Source organism: Scyliorhinus canicula, chromosome 15, assembly GCF_902713615.1.
Source record: "Scyliorhinus canicula chromosome 15, sScyCan1.1, whole genome shotgun sequence".
Taxonomy (NCBI): Eukaryota; Metazoa; Chordata; class Chondrichthyes; order Carcharhiniformes; family Scyliorhinidae; genus Scyliorhinus; species Scyliorhinus canicula.
Window position 1 is genome coordinate 75,384,821 of NC_052160.1, and position 14,960 is coordinate 75,399,780.

The following is a 14,960-nucleotide window of genomic DNA, read 5'->3' on the forward strand; positions in this document are numbered from 1 at the left end:
CAAGTGTTGTACTTCTGAAACTGTAGAGTATCTGAATGAATCTATCTACAAGGAATACAGTACAGGCTGCAAACAAAGACCAGAATTTGCTACCTGTCCCGAAAACGGCTGTGACTGTTGTACTCCAGAAGTTGCAAAGAACCCGGATGAATGAATCTACAGAGAAAACCGTTAAAGGCTGCAGACAGAGACTTTAACTTACAAGCCTACCGTGAAGAAAGATGTGCTGAAAACATCATCTGAATCAAAGACTCTTTTACATTTTGCATATGATTTTTATCCTTTCCACCTCTCTATGTTTGTCCATCTGGTGTGTGTGGGGGGTGAGGGGGGTGAGGGGGTGGGGGGTGGGGGGGGGGGGGGGGGGGTGGGGGGGGGGGGGGGGGGGGGGGGGGGTGGGGGGGTGGGGGGGGGTGGGGTGGGGGTGGGGGGGGAGGAGTTAAAGTAGGGAGTTTGAAATTAGTTAGCCACTTATATTTGCTGCATGTTTCGTCATATTTCTTGTTGTAAATAAACAGAAATTGTGTTTAAACTTACAAACTTGGTGACTGTAATTATTGGGCAGCCAAGGGCCATAGACTTTGGGTATTTTTCTAAGAACTATTCTGTTGGTTAATTCACTTGGGTTGTGACTCCAGGACAAGTGGGGCTGGAATTGACCACGCACTTGCCCAGGCTGTGCTAAAAGTTGGAACACACCAGGAGGCTGATCCGAATGTTAAATTTCCATCTTCCTTCAAAACTCCATTTTCACGGTGCTGAGAAAACCCCAGGTGAAATCAAGATCCAGATTTGGCCTGGTGTTTTGTTGCAGCATAGATGCTACATTGAGGAATCAAATCAAAGGAATGTTATTAACAGTTGCAATCGAAACACACAAATGGGGTGCACGTTTTCTGGATCACTAACTCTTGGCCATAAAGGGATTTGGGTCGGTGAGATCTCAGAATGAGATGTCCTCCACTTGCCATTGGGCTTGATGGGCGTGAACTTAATTTCCATCAATTTAAATTCCATAAGGAATGGCATGGTGGTACAGCGGTTAGCACTGATGCCTCACAGCTCCAGGAACCCGGGTTTGGGTGACTGTCTCTGTGGAGTTTGCATTTCCTCCCTGTGTCCACATGGGTTTCCTCCGGGTGCTCCGGTTTCTCCCACAACCCAAAGATGCGCAGGTTGGGTGGATTGGCTGTGATAAATTGTCGCTTGGCTTCAAAATGGTTAGGTGGGGCTACTAGGTTACGGGGATAGGGTGGGTATATGGGCTTACGTAGGGTGCTCCTTCGAAGGGCCAGTGCTGACTTGATGGGCCGAATGCCCCCTTCTGCAGTGTAAGCTCTATGAATCTATATATAATTTTAAATATCATTAAATGGCTTCACGCTGTGCCTTCCATCCCCGTGTGATATTCCCCTGCTGGCAGCGTGATGTCACACTGGCGAACCAGTCACGATGTCCACACCATGGGTATGAAGGTACCCTGAGGCCCCGGGATTGAGGACCGAGGCTGTTAAATGCCCTCTGGTGCCCTGGCAGTGCCCTTTGGCATTGCTGAAGGGAGCACTGAGGTGGGCAGTACTGGGGGCAAACCCTTCTCCACTGGAGGAGAGGGGATTTCCCTTATCTGGTTGAGGGGGGGGTGGGGGTGGCGAGAGGAGTGCATGCCAGACACTGTATGGAGGAGGGGGGGAAGAGGGGGAAAGAGTCCCCCCCCCCGATACGTCTGTGGTGTGATGATTGCCCTGAAGCTTGTTGGGGGATGTTCTCCATAGCTGTGGGAGGGTGGGTGGGAGGAAGTATAGTTTTAGCTTAGATTGGGGCACCCGTTGAAGATTCTTTTCTGACAAAGCATGAGGCGATCTGGACAGAAAACCTCACTGTGCTCCTGGGGGGAAACATGTTGGTTTTCAATCAGAACCTGACAACTTGCCATTTTGGGGAAAATTCTGCCCATAGTTTCAGAGGCTGACATGCCTTTCGATTGATTCCTCAATGTAGCATTGCATTTGGAACAGTGTCACGGTTGTGTCAGAGGCAATTTTTTAGAGTTCAGGTACTCGCTTTTTTGCTTTGACAGATTAATTTTCCAGGTTTGATAAAGTGGCCAATCTATTCACCCTTCAGCAATAAAAGCCCATCTTTCTGTTCGCCTGCTCAAACCTGTTCCTGTGTCCGCTATTTTTTTAAAAATTCAAGTAAGAATAGCGCTTTGTGAGTGAAATAAGTGGACGTTGACATAATAAACATGGACTTTAATTATGAGATGAGTGCTCCAATCTTACCTAACTGCTCAACCGCCGGAGCTTTCACCCCGGTCCTGCCAATGGCCTGGACTGACCACAGGAAACATCAATTTAAACAATCGTGTAAATCTCCATTGTTGGACAAGATCACTCATTTGAAACTGATGAGTGGATGTAGTCTGTAAGGCGTTTAACAAATCTCCTGAAGTGCTGCTCAAAGTAAACTAGGAAATATAATCTTTCAATATGGCAGCCACAGAGAGAGTACAAAATTGTTTCTAATATTAAGGTGTGAGTTGTTTCTTTAAGGCCATATTAAAGCTAATTTCAATCCACATAAATTATTCTGAGGAATGAATTGCAGTTGGTGAGGAATATTTGATAATATATTTATAAATCTTTTTTTAAAATTTAGAGTACCCAATTCTTTTTTTTCCAATTAAGGAGCAATTTAGTGTGGCCAATCCAACTACCCTGCACATCTTTAGGGTGTGGGGGCGAAATCCACACAAACACGGGGAGAATGTGCAAACTCCACACGGACAGTGACCCAGAGCCGGAATCGAACTTGGAACTCGGCGCTGTGAGGCAGCAGTGCTAACCACTGCGCCACCCTTATATGTTTATCAATCATGACTCCAGCTCAGAAGAAAATAGCAAGAATGGAATCTTTTTTTCTTTGTGTATATTCTTTGTGACTCTGACCCAAACTCTACTTCTAATTTCACTGATGAGGGAAAGCACGTTCATATCCTTTTCAAAGAATTTGCTTATCATAAACAAAACAATGTAAGATTGGTTAGTTATGCCCCGATGAGGAGGCGTGAACTGGCTCCCTTCTACTCAACCTCCTCACTTGGTCAAACCAAAGGTTTAAGTTTCTTTCAAGGGATCATAGGTTTAAGGTGCGAGGGCAAAGTTTAGAGGAGATGTGGAGGGAAGTTTCTTGCACAGAGGGTAGTGGGTGCCTGGAACTCGCTGCTGGAGAAGGTGGTGGAAACATATACGATAGTGATGTTTAAGGGACGTCTTGGCAAAAACATGAATAGGATGGGATTAGAGGGATACGGACATCAGAAGTGTATAAGGTTTTGGGTTAGATGGGCAGCATGGTCGGTGCAGGCTTGGAGGGCCGAACAGCCTGTTCCTGTGCTGTACTGTTCTTTGTTCATGTTCTTTCAAGGACACGCTTTCTCCAAATTAGAATGCAATTAACTATTAAAGCTGTGAGAAATATGGAGTCAATATAACAAGGTTTGTGTGGAATCCGCTAAAGCAGCACGCATTGACCAGACACATAGAAAAGATTATATTTATTTACGATATTACTGTCTCCACTCCCTCGACCTGCTCCAAGTTGGTGTTTTTATACATGAGGTCTGATTCCCCCAGTTAAGGGGGAAACCCCAGCCCCTCGTTACCGGGAGAACTCATATTAAGAGGAGGTCACCTGGAATCTAATTGTCCTGATACCGTGACCTTCTTGAGGGTCATAACATCCCCCCCCCCCTCCCCACCCCCACCCTGTCCGCCAAGCCCAGGCACACATCTATGTCGATGTCTGTAGCCGGGTCTACTGTTGCCTTAGGCCTCCTAGCCCGGGAATGGCCGTCAAGGGCATCTGGTGGTGTGTACCGAACTGAGGAGCGGCATTTCCACGTGGAGCATCTTGGTGGGGTCATAGGCACTGCCATGGCCGTTGAGGTCCGAAGCCTCTGGAATCGGATCTGGCGCCTCTTGGATGCGTCCTCGGAGGTGATCCAATACCGGTTCGATTCACATCTGTGTACCCTCACTTGAGAGGAGCCCAGTCCTATCTGGGCCAGCATGTCGCCTGGTGTCCACGTAGCTCCTTCTCCAAAGTTTTCGATGTATCCTAGATCTCCTACCACGAAGGTGCCGAAGGACAAACATCATCCGTTGTGTTCTGTGGTTCCACCGTTGGCAAAGAGACAACACATATGTGTTTAACTGGAACAGTGATTTATTGTCAAACACATGGAAAAATAACGAACAGATTGATATACAGACAAAGTTACATGAATTCCTCAGGAACTACTCTAAGTGCGACTGTCCTGTTGTACGTCCCACTACCAACTGGCGGGTCACTCCAGTCAGGTGATGGATGTCTGACGCCACCTGCTGGCTGGAGGTCAAACCAATGATTACATGCACTGATATGCAACTTTATACATTTATAAAACTATATACATTTATGGGTGCATGAATATAGTCATAGGGTGCAACCCATGGCAGTCTACCCGATAATCTAGGTAAGTAACCTCGGTTGCTTTAAAACACATTTTTCCCTGGGGAGGTGGATCCCTGCTTCCTCAAAACGCCAGAGGACCTTGGCCAAACTTTCCAAATGATCCTGGCCCGCCAATCCAGAGATGAGGACATCATCGAGGTACACCACTACTCTGGTAAATCCGCGCAGGATGTTTTCCATTACCCGCTGGAAGGTTGCTTAAGTGGAGGGAACCCCGAAGGGAAGCTGGGTGTACTCATATAGTCCTCAGTATGTATTGATGGTAACAAACTTCCTAAAGTCCGGGGAAAAAGGCAGCTGCAGGTATTTGGAAAACGTGCAACCACCGGGTAGCGTTCGTGTCATCGTAAACACCCACTCAAAGTGACTGGATGTCCAGCCTCTGCGTTCGACCACCATGGTGGACACAGTGTGCCAAGTCTTTGGCATTCATGGCCTACCTGAGGTAAATGTATCAGCCTTCACAGCCGCAGTGTTTCAATTCTGCATTAAGTCCAATAGGATCCAACAGTTGCGAGATAGAAATGGCAAGATTAGGGAACCGTGGATGACGGGTGGAATTGTGAGACTAGCTCAGATGAAAAAGGAAGCATACATAAGATCGAGGCAACTCAAAACTGATGAAGCTTTGGAGGAATATCGGGAAAGTAGGACAAATCTCAAACATGCAATAAAGAGGGCTAAAAGGGGTCATGAAATATCTTTGGCTAACAGAGTTAAGGAAAATCCCAAAGCCTTTTATTCATATTTAAGGAGCAAGAGGGTAACTAGAGAAAGGATTGGCACACTCAGAGACAAGAGAGGGAATTTATGCGTGGACTCAGAGGAAATGAGTGAGCTTCTTAATGAGTACTTTGCATCGGTATTCACCAAGGAGAGGGACATGATGGATGTTGAGGCTAGGGATGGATGTTTAAATACTCTAGGACATGTCGGCATAAGGAAGGGGGAGGCTTTGGGTATTCTAAAAGGCATTAAGGTGGACAAGTCCCCAGAACCGGATGGGATCTATCCCAGGTTACTGAGGGAAGCGCGGGACGAAATAGCTGGGGCCTTAACAGATATCTTTGCAGCATCCTTGAGCACGGGTGAGGTCCTGGAGGACTGGAGAATTGCTAATGTTGTCCCTTTGTTTAAGAAGGGTAGCAGGGATAATCCAGGGAATTATAGACCTGTGAGCTTGATGTCAGTGGTAGGCAAACTGTTGGAGAAGATACTGAGGGATAGGATCTATTCACATTTGGAAGAAAATAGACTTATCAGTGATAGGCAGCATGGTTTTGTGGAGGGAAGGTCATGTCTTACAAACCTAATAGAATTCTTTGTGGAAGTGACAAAGCTAATTGATGAGGGAAGGGCTGTAGATGTCATTATACATGGACTTCAGTAAAGCATTTGATAAAGTTTCCCATGGCAGGTTGATGAAAAAGTGAAGTTGTATGGGGTTCAGGGTGTACAAGCTAGATGGATAAAGAACTGGCTGGGCAACAGGAGACAGTGAGTAGTGGTGGAAGGGAGTGTCTCAAAATGGAGAAAGGTGACTAGTGGCGTTCCACAGGGATCCGTGCTCGGACCACTGTTGTTTGTGATATACATAAATGATCTGGACGAAGGTATAAGTGGTCTGATGAGAAAGTTTGCAGATGATACTAAGATTGGTGGAGTTGCAGATAGCGAGGCGGACTGTCAGAGAATACAGCAAAATATAGATAGGTTGGAGAGTTGGGCAGAGAAATGGCAGATGGAGTTCAATCCAGGCAAATGCGAGGTGATGCATTTTGGAAGATCTAACTCAAGAGCAGACTATATGGTCAGTGGAAGAGTCCTGGGGAAAATTGATGTACAGAGAGATCTGGGAGTTCAGGTCCATTGTATCCTGATGGTGGCAACGCAGGTCGATAGAGTGGTCAAGAAGGCATACAGCAGGCTTGCCTTCATCGGACGGGGTATTGAGTACAAGAGTTGGCAGGTCATGTTACAGTTGTATAGGACTTTGGTTAGGCCACATTTGGAATACTGCGTGCTATTCTGGTCGCCACATTACCAGAATGATGTGGATGCTTTGGAGAGGGTTCAGAGGAGGTTCACCAAGATGTTGCCTGGTATGGAGGGTGCTAGCTATGAAGAAAGGTTGAGTAGATTAGGATTGTTTTCATTGGAAAGACGGAGGTTGAGGGGAGACCTGATTGAGGTCTACAAAATTATGAGAGGTATGGACTTGGCAAGAGTGGGGGTGTCAATTACAAGGGGTCATGATTTCAAGGTAAGAGGGGGGAAGTTTAAGGGAGATGTGCGTGGAAAATATTTTACGCAGAGGGTGGTGGGTGCTTGGAACGCTTTGCGGAGGTGGTAGAGGCGGGCACGATAGCATAATTTAAGATGCATCTGGACAGATATATGAACGGATGGGGAACAGAGAGAAGTAGACCTTGGAAAATAGGCTACAGGTTTAGATAAAGGATCTGGATTGGCGCAGGCTGGGAGGGCCAAAGGGCCTGTTCCTGTCCTGTAATTTTCTTTGTTCTTTTAACATGTAAGAACAGCCCCCTTCCACCCTGCATCAAAAGGGCTGGTCGAAAGAACTGTCCAAACTTCCAAAGCATTGATGAAAAAATAAGTTAATAGGCCACTGCTGCTTCACTTAGAGGACGTCTTGCTCTCGTACAATTCAACAACCCCGAGTAGGACAACTGGTGTTAGCCCGGCTGCGTTGTTAATGGGCCAGCGTCTCAGGAACAAGCTCAACCTTATTTTTCATAAATCTGGAGGGTTTGTGGAGCCTATGAAAGCCTCACAGAAAAGCCACCATGATACAGAAATGAAAGGCAGATCGTCTCAAGCGTAGTTTACGCGTGGAACAATGGTGGGACCAAAATGGTTACCTGGAAGAGATTGTTGCCAGGACTGGGCCAATATCTTGTCATAGATCTAAAGGGCCATGAGGCTAGAAAACACGTTGACCATTTAAGAATGAGAGAAACCGACATCCCCGAAAAGGAGGAGGTGGACCTAATCCCAGCTACCAGGATACCATTTGCCGAGGCCATGCCGTTAGAACCGAGATCTTCTAAAGGAGATTCATTGGGGTCACCGAGTGTGTTCGTCAGCATGACCCCTGTTGTGAAATCAACTGATTTACCTGCCTTTGCTGGTGACTCAGAGGCTCCTCATGTGGAAAAGCCAGTGGCTAAATTGAGATGTTCAGCAAGAGTTAAGAAGTCACTTGATAGACTTACCTTATGAACTTCGCTTTGAGCTACCTTACTGTAACTCCCTTGTCTGTGTTTAACTATAAATAAGAGGTTTTCTGTTTTTGTATTTCGGGGATTGGGAAGGGAACTTAAGAGGAGAGGAATGTGGTAGTGTGACACGTTTAAGGGGTGATACTTCACGGGTCATGTGACAGGCCTAGAGCCTATGGGGACGCAGCCTATTGGGAGTTTAGGCGCAGTTCTGGCCACTTGGGCTTATTCAGAGCAGCCCAGAAGTTGTGGGAACAAGGCCTGTGTAGTAGTTGCACTGTCCAGTGTATATCGCTCGCTTTAGTTCAATAAACCTCGCTTGTGTTTCCACACTGTCTCTTCGATCACCTCGCAATAGAACAACTTGTTTATGTTGCCTTTAGCAATGAGCATTCAGTTCTTGATTCACATACTCAGCTGGATAATAGACTGCTTCAGAAAATTGCCCTTGATACTTAGGAATGAACAGGAATGCCCCTTGACAATAAATGGCATTACCGTCGCTGAATCCCCCACAATCAACATCCTGGGGGTTACCATTGACCAGAAACTGAACTGAACTAGCCACATTGATACTGTGGCTATCAAGGCAGTTTAAAGGCAACGCATCTCCATACCATCCAAAGCCTGACCATCATCTACAAGGTACAAGTCAGGAGTGCAATGAAATACTCCCCGCTTGCCCAGATGAGCACAGCACCAACAACACTCAAGAAGCTCAACACCATCCAGGCCAAAGTAGCTGCTTGATTGCTTCCCCTTCCACAAACATTCAATGCCTCCACCACCGATGCACAGTGGCAGCTGTGTGTACCATCTACAAGATGCAGTGCAGTAACTCACCAATCTTCCAAACCCATGTTCACTACCATCTGGAAAGACAAGAACAGCAGATACCCGTAGTGTAAAGGTTAATGGGGGGATTGTTGGGTTAGGGGTATGTGGGTTTAAGTGGGGTGATCATTGCTCGGCACAACATCGAGGGCCGAAGGGCCTGTTCTGTGCTGTACTGTTCTATGTCTATGTAAGATACCTGGGAACCCCACCAACTGGAGGTTCCCCTCCAAGCCACTCTCCACTCTGACTTGGAAACGTTGCCATTCCTTCTCTGTCACTGGGGCAGAATCCTGGAACTCCCTCACTAACAGCACTGTTGGTGTACCTACACTTCAGGAACTACAGCGGTTCAAGAAGGCAGCTGACCACCACCTAGGGCAGTTGCCCTAGGGATGGACAATATATGCTGTCCTAGCCAATGACACCCTTTAAATACATTTTGAAAAGACACTTAAAATCATAAATAGAATTTGACCCCCGAACATAGAACATAGAACATAGAACAGTACTGCACAGTACAGGCCCTTCAGCCAACGATATTGTGCCGACCATTTAACCTAATCGAGATCAACCTAGCGTACACCCCTTCAATTTACTGCTGTCCATGTGCCTGTCTAAGAGTCGCTTAAATGTCCCTAATGACACGGACTCCACTACCTCTGCTGGCAGTGGATTCCACACACCCACCACTCTCTGTGTAAAAAACCTACCTCTGACATCTTCCCTATACCTTCCTCCAATCACCTTAAAATTATTTCCCCTCATGACAGCCATTTCCTCCCTGGGAAAAAGTCTCTGGCTATCCACTCTATCCATGCCTCTCATCACCTTGTACACCTCTAACAAGTTACCTCTCTGCCTTCTTTGCTCCAGTGAGAAAAGCCCTAGCTCACTCAACCTTTCTTCATAAGACATGCCCTCCTGTCCAGGTAGCATCCTGGTAAATCTCCTCTGTACCCTCTCCAAAGCATCCACATCCTTCCTATAATGAGGCGACCAGAAGTTAGAACTGGACACAATATTCCAAGTGTGGTCTAACTAGAGTTTTATAAAGTTGCAGCAAAACCTTGCGACTCTTAAACTCAATACCCCTGGTAATGAAAGCGAACACACCATATGCCTTCTTAACAACCCTATCAACCTGGGTGGCAACTTTGAGGGATCTATGTACGTGGACCCCAAGAACCCTCTGTTCCTCCACACTTCCAAGAATCCTGCCTTTAACCCTGTATTCAGCATTCAAATTCGACCTTCCAAAATGAATCATTTCACATTTATCAAGGTTGAACTCCAACTGCCACTTCTCAGCCCAGCTCTGCATCCTGTTAATGTCCTGTTGTAATCTGCAACAATCCTCAACCCTATCTACAATTCCACCAACCTTTGTGTAATCGGCAAACTTACTAACCCACCCTTCCATTTCCTCATCAAAGTCATTTATGAAAATCACAAGGAGCACAGGTCCCAGAACAGATCCTTGCGGGACACCACTGGTCACCGACCTCCAGGCAGAATACTTTCCATCCACTACCACTCGCTGTCTTCTTTCGGCCAGCCAATTCTGTATCCAGACAGCCACATTTCCCTGTATCCCATGTCCCCTAACTTTCTGAATGAGCCTATCATGGGGAACCTAATGGGGAGCCTTACAAAAATCCATATACACCACATCCACTGCCTGACCTTCATCAATGTGTCTCGTCACATCCTCAAAGAATTCAATGAGGCTTGTGAGGCATGTCCTGCCGCTCACAAAGCTATGCTGACTATCGTTAATCAAACTATGCTTTTCTAAATAATCATAAATCCTATCTCTCAGAACCCTATCCAATATTTTGTTCACCATAGACGTAAGACTGATGGGTCTGTAATTCCCAGGGATTTCCCTATTCGCTTTGTTGAATAGGGGAACTACATTTGCCTCCCTCCAATCATCTGGTACTACTACAGTGGAGAGTGAGGAAGCAAAGATCATCGCCAACGGCGCAGCAATCTCCTCTCTCGCTTCCCGTAGCAACCTTGAGTATATCCCGTCAGGCCCGGGGACGTATCTATCCTGATGCTTTTCAAAATCTCCAGTACATCCTCCTTCTTAATATCAACCTGTTTGAGTCTATTAACCTCGTTCACACTGTTCTCATGAGCAACAAGGTCCCTTTCTCTAGTGAATACTGAAGCAAAGTATTCATTTAAGGCCTCCCCCATCTCTTCAGACTCTAGGCACAAGTTCCCTCCACTATCCCTGATCGGCCCTACTCTCACTCTGATCATCCACTTATTTCTCACATAAATGTAGAACGCCTTGGGGTTTTCCCTAATCCTTCCCACCAGAGCTTTCTCATGCCCCCTTCTAGCTCTCCTCAGTCCATTTGTGAGTTCCTTCCTGGTTACCTTGTAACCCTCTAGAGCAGAGTCAGATCCTTGCTTCCTCAACCTTACATAAGCTTCCTTCTTCCTCTTGACTAGAAGCTCCACTTCTGGTGTCATCCAAGGCTCCTTTACCTTACCATTCCTTCCTCGTCTCAGTGGGACAAAACAATTCAGCACTCGCAGCATGTGCTCCTTAACCAATCCCCACATTACTATTGTACATTTCCCCAAGAACAATTGTTCCCACTTTATGCTCCTCAGCTCCTGTCTAATAGCAGTATAATTTCCCATCCCCCAATTAAATACCTTCCCATACTATGTGTTCCTATCCCTCTCCATGACGATGGTAAAAGTCAAGGAGTTGTGGTCACTGTCACCGACATGCTCTCCCACTGAGATATTTGACACCTGGCCTGGTTGATTGCCGAGCAGCAAGTCCAATATGGCCTCCCCTCTAGTCGGCCTATCTACAGATTGAGTCAGGAATCTTTCCTGTACACACGTGACAAAAACTGGTCCATTCAAACAATTTGCACAAAGGAGGTTCCAGTCAATATTAGGGAAGTTGAAGTCACCCATGACAACAACTCTGTTACTACTGCACCTTTCCAAGATCTGCGGCCCAATCTGCCCCTCTATCTCTCTGCTGCTATTGGGGGGGTCTGTAGAAAACTCCAAATAAAGTGACTGCTCCTTTCTTGTTTCTGACTTCCACCGATACTGACTCAGTAGACAAACCCTCCTCGACTACCTCCTTTTCTGCAGCTGTGGTGCATTCCCTAATTAACAGTGACACTCCCCCTCCTCTTTGACCTCAGAAGCTCTTACATTTCATGCAGTCTTGATGAGAGTAAATTTCTCCCCCAAGTTTTTCTAGCCTTTCCCCATTGCTCCTTATTGAGTTTGATCTTATTGCTCTTTTCTATGTTTGCTGTTATTCTTCTTTGTTTTGAGGTTCAGCACAAAATTTGAACCTAATAGTTTAAATGTGGATTGATTGATGAATAATAGGATGCCTCGCAGATCATCTAGAGATTTGACTTCAGGGGGGGTGGGTTGGGGGAGGTGGGGTGGGGGGGGGTGGGGTGGAGTGGGGGGGTGGGGTGGAGTGGGGGGGTGGGGATGGGGTAGGGGGGGTGGGGATGGGGTGGGGGGGTGGGGATGGGGTAGGGGGGTGGGGATGGGGTGGGGGGGTGGGGTGGGGATGGGGTGGGGGAGTGGGGATGGGGTGGGGGAATGGGGATGGGGTGGGGGGGTGGGTGGGGGGGTGGGTGGGGAGGGTGGGGGGGGTGGGGGGGAGGGTGGGGGGGGGGTTGTTGGGTTACGGGTATAGGGTGGATACGTGGGTTTGAGTAGGGTGATCATTGCTCGGCACAACATCGAGGGCCAAAGGGCCTGTTCTGTGCTGTACTGTTCTATGTTCTATGTTCTATGTTCTACACTATTCTCTCTGTACTCAGTGACTGATATGGTCAGTGCCCAAAATGTGATCATTGCAGTTTGCTATTACTTAAACAACTCCCGACCATTCCGACCATTGGGCAGCACAGTAGAATTGTGGATAGCACAATCGCTTCACAGCTCCAGGGTCCCAGGTTCGATTCTGGCTTGGGTCACTGTCTGTGCGGAGTCTGCACATCCTCCCCGTGTGTGCGTGGGTTTCCTCCGGGTGCTCCGGTTTCCTCCCACAGTCCAAAGATGTGCAGGTTAGGTAGATTGGCCATGATAAATTGCCCTTAGTGTCCAAAATTGCCCTTAGTGTTGGATGGGGTTACTGGGTGATGGGGTGGAGGTGTTGACCTTGGGTAGGGTGCTCTTTCCAAGAGCCGGTGCAGACTCGATGGGCCGAATGGCCTCCTTCTGCACTGTAAATTCTATGATATTCCAGAACGTATTTGTAAAGATTCATCAATCACTTGCATTTGCGATATCCACATGACTTTAGAAATTGCAGAAATAAATCTAGAACGCACCGTCAGGGGGATCGGCTTTATTTTTATATCAATTAGAGAAGCTGAAATTATACGTACCTGAAAGAACAGTGAAGACAGCAGCAAATGCATTCAGTTTGAGGCCATCTATCACATTATTTGAATGAAAGAGCTCCAGACACATCAGGCTGAAACCAACAACTAAAAGCACGATATATAAAACTTCAGAGATGACCGACAACCAAAGAACACCTGTAACACAGGAGACACACACTGAGAAATCACATAGAATGATAGACTACAGGAGCCAATTTCTCACAGTGCATACTGGCCATGATATGATGAGAAATACTCAGTTCTATGGTGGTGACTTAACTGCAAGTTGTGAAGTTGGATTAAAATATATGTCACAGAATGATTCAAAGGTGACTCAATATGTTGTGAGTTATGGAAAGTTCTGAGAAAACGACACATTGCCAAATACAGTTCAGATACTGAAAGAACGGAGTTTAGAATATGCAGAGTGACCAGGATTCTCCGGTTGTGCACTCCACTTTTCCCGCTGGCAACGCACCCACGGCCATGGGTCTCCCGGCAGCGTGGGGTGGTTGCAATGGGAAATCTCATGACGAGCAGCGACAAGATAGAATCCCACCGCCAGTGAACGCCACACGGCCGAGAAATACATTGGGCGCGATTCTCCGCCCTCCACGCCGGGTGGGAGAATAGCGGGAGGGCCTCCCGACATTTTTCACGCCCTCCTGCTATTCTCTCCCCCCTCACGCCCTGACCCACGCCACGAATCGCCGCTCGCCGATGGGCCGAGCGGCCGGACCTTCACGCCCGTTTCACCACGGCAGCAAACACACCTGCTCGCTGCCGTCGTGAAACGGGCGCCAGATGTCGTTTGGGGCATCTAGAGGCCCGATTGGCACGGGAGCACAACGACTGTGCTCGGGAGGGGACAGGCCCGCGAACGGTGCCCACCGATCGTCGGGCCAGCGTCCAAAACAGACGCACTCTTTCCCCTCCGCCGCCCGGCAAGATCAAGCCACCACGTCTTGCCGGAGAATCCAGCCCAGTGACTTCGAAAATCTAGAAGAAAATCATGGGCCGTATTCTCCGACCCGCCAGCCTCATTTTCCTGCGCAGCGCACTTTCGCCAGCAGCATTCCTGCAGACAGTCAATGGGATTTCCCGTTGTGGGCCACTCTACACCGTAGGGAAATGCGTGGATGTGGTTGCGCTGCCTGTGCGGTGGAGGATCCTGCCAATGGAGAATTCCATAGCATGTACTACACTCCAGTGACCTTTAAACAATTAATTAAAATTACAGCTACTTTTATATTAATGATTTTTTAATACCTGCAATATAATTGATTTTTAAAATTAAAAGCTCACTGAAGCATCAATAAAATGCAGTTCAATTCTAATTTTCAGTCTAAGAGTTGTCTCACCTTTCCACATCCTGCTCGTTAATGAAACAAATTACCCCAGGAAATAAAGATCAGATTTCATGTCAAAATCGATTGAATTAATCTTTCAAGACAGCGTTTTTCTCTGAGATTATAAGTGTTGGAACTCCAGAATTGCTAGGTTTCCCCATCCATGAACAGAAATGCAGCAAGGGGTGACTTCCAGCCAGCGATAGACAGGCACGTCAACCCCACCAAGTATCCTGGGGGCAGCTGCTTCATACATGCTGGGAGGGGCAACACTGTTCAGACACAGGCAGATAAAACCGCAGAAATGTCACCAACTGACAAACGGGAAGCTGAGGATGAGAAGAAAGAGACAGAGGAGGATGGAGAAGAGAATAGGTCGATGGAGGAGGAGGATGAGGATAAGGAGGGGAAGATGGAGAAGAGGAGAAAGAGGAGGCGAAATGGCAGGAGGAGGAGGAGGAAGAGGATGTGGAAGAGGAGGGGAAGGGAGGAGGAAGGGGAGTAGGGAAAGGAAAATGAGGGAGAGGGGAGGAGGAGGGGAAGGGGAGGAGAAAGAGGAGGAGGGGAGGAGGAGGGGAGGGAGGGGGGAGGGAAGGAAGCAGAAGAGGAAGAGAAGGGAG

The 14,960-nt window shown here is 47.4% G+C and overlaps 1 protein-coding gene across 3 annotated transcripts in view; it reads right to left on the minus strand.

The window, feature by feature from the left end:
* gsg1l (gsg1-like) overlaps positions 1-14,960 on the minus strand; it is a 411,568-nt gene that overhangs the window by 108,455 nt on the left and 288,153 nt on the right. For 2 of the 3 annotated variants that reach the window (XM_038820952.1, XM_038820951.1), the window contains one exon: positions 12,995-13,147. The exons of the other annotated variant lie outside the window; for it this stretch is intronic. In XM_038820952.1, coding sequence (XP_038676880.1) covers positions 12,995-13,147 — 153 coding nt within the window. The remainder of the gene's footprint in view (positions 1-12,994; positions 13,148-14,960) is intronic. 3 annotated transcript variants of the gene reach the window in all.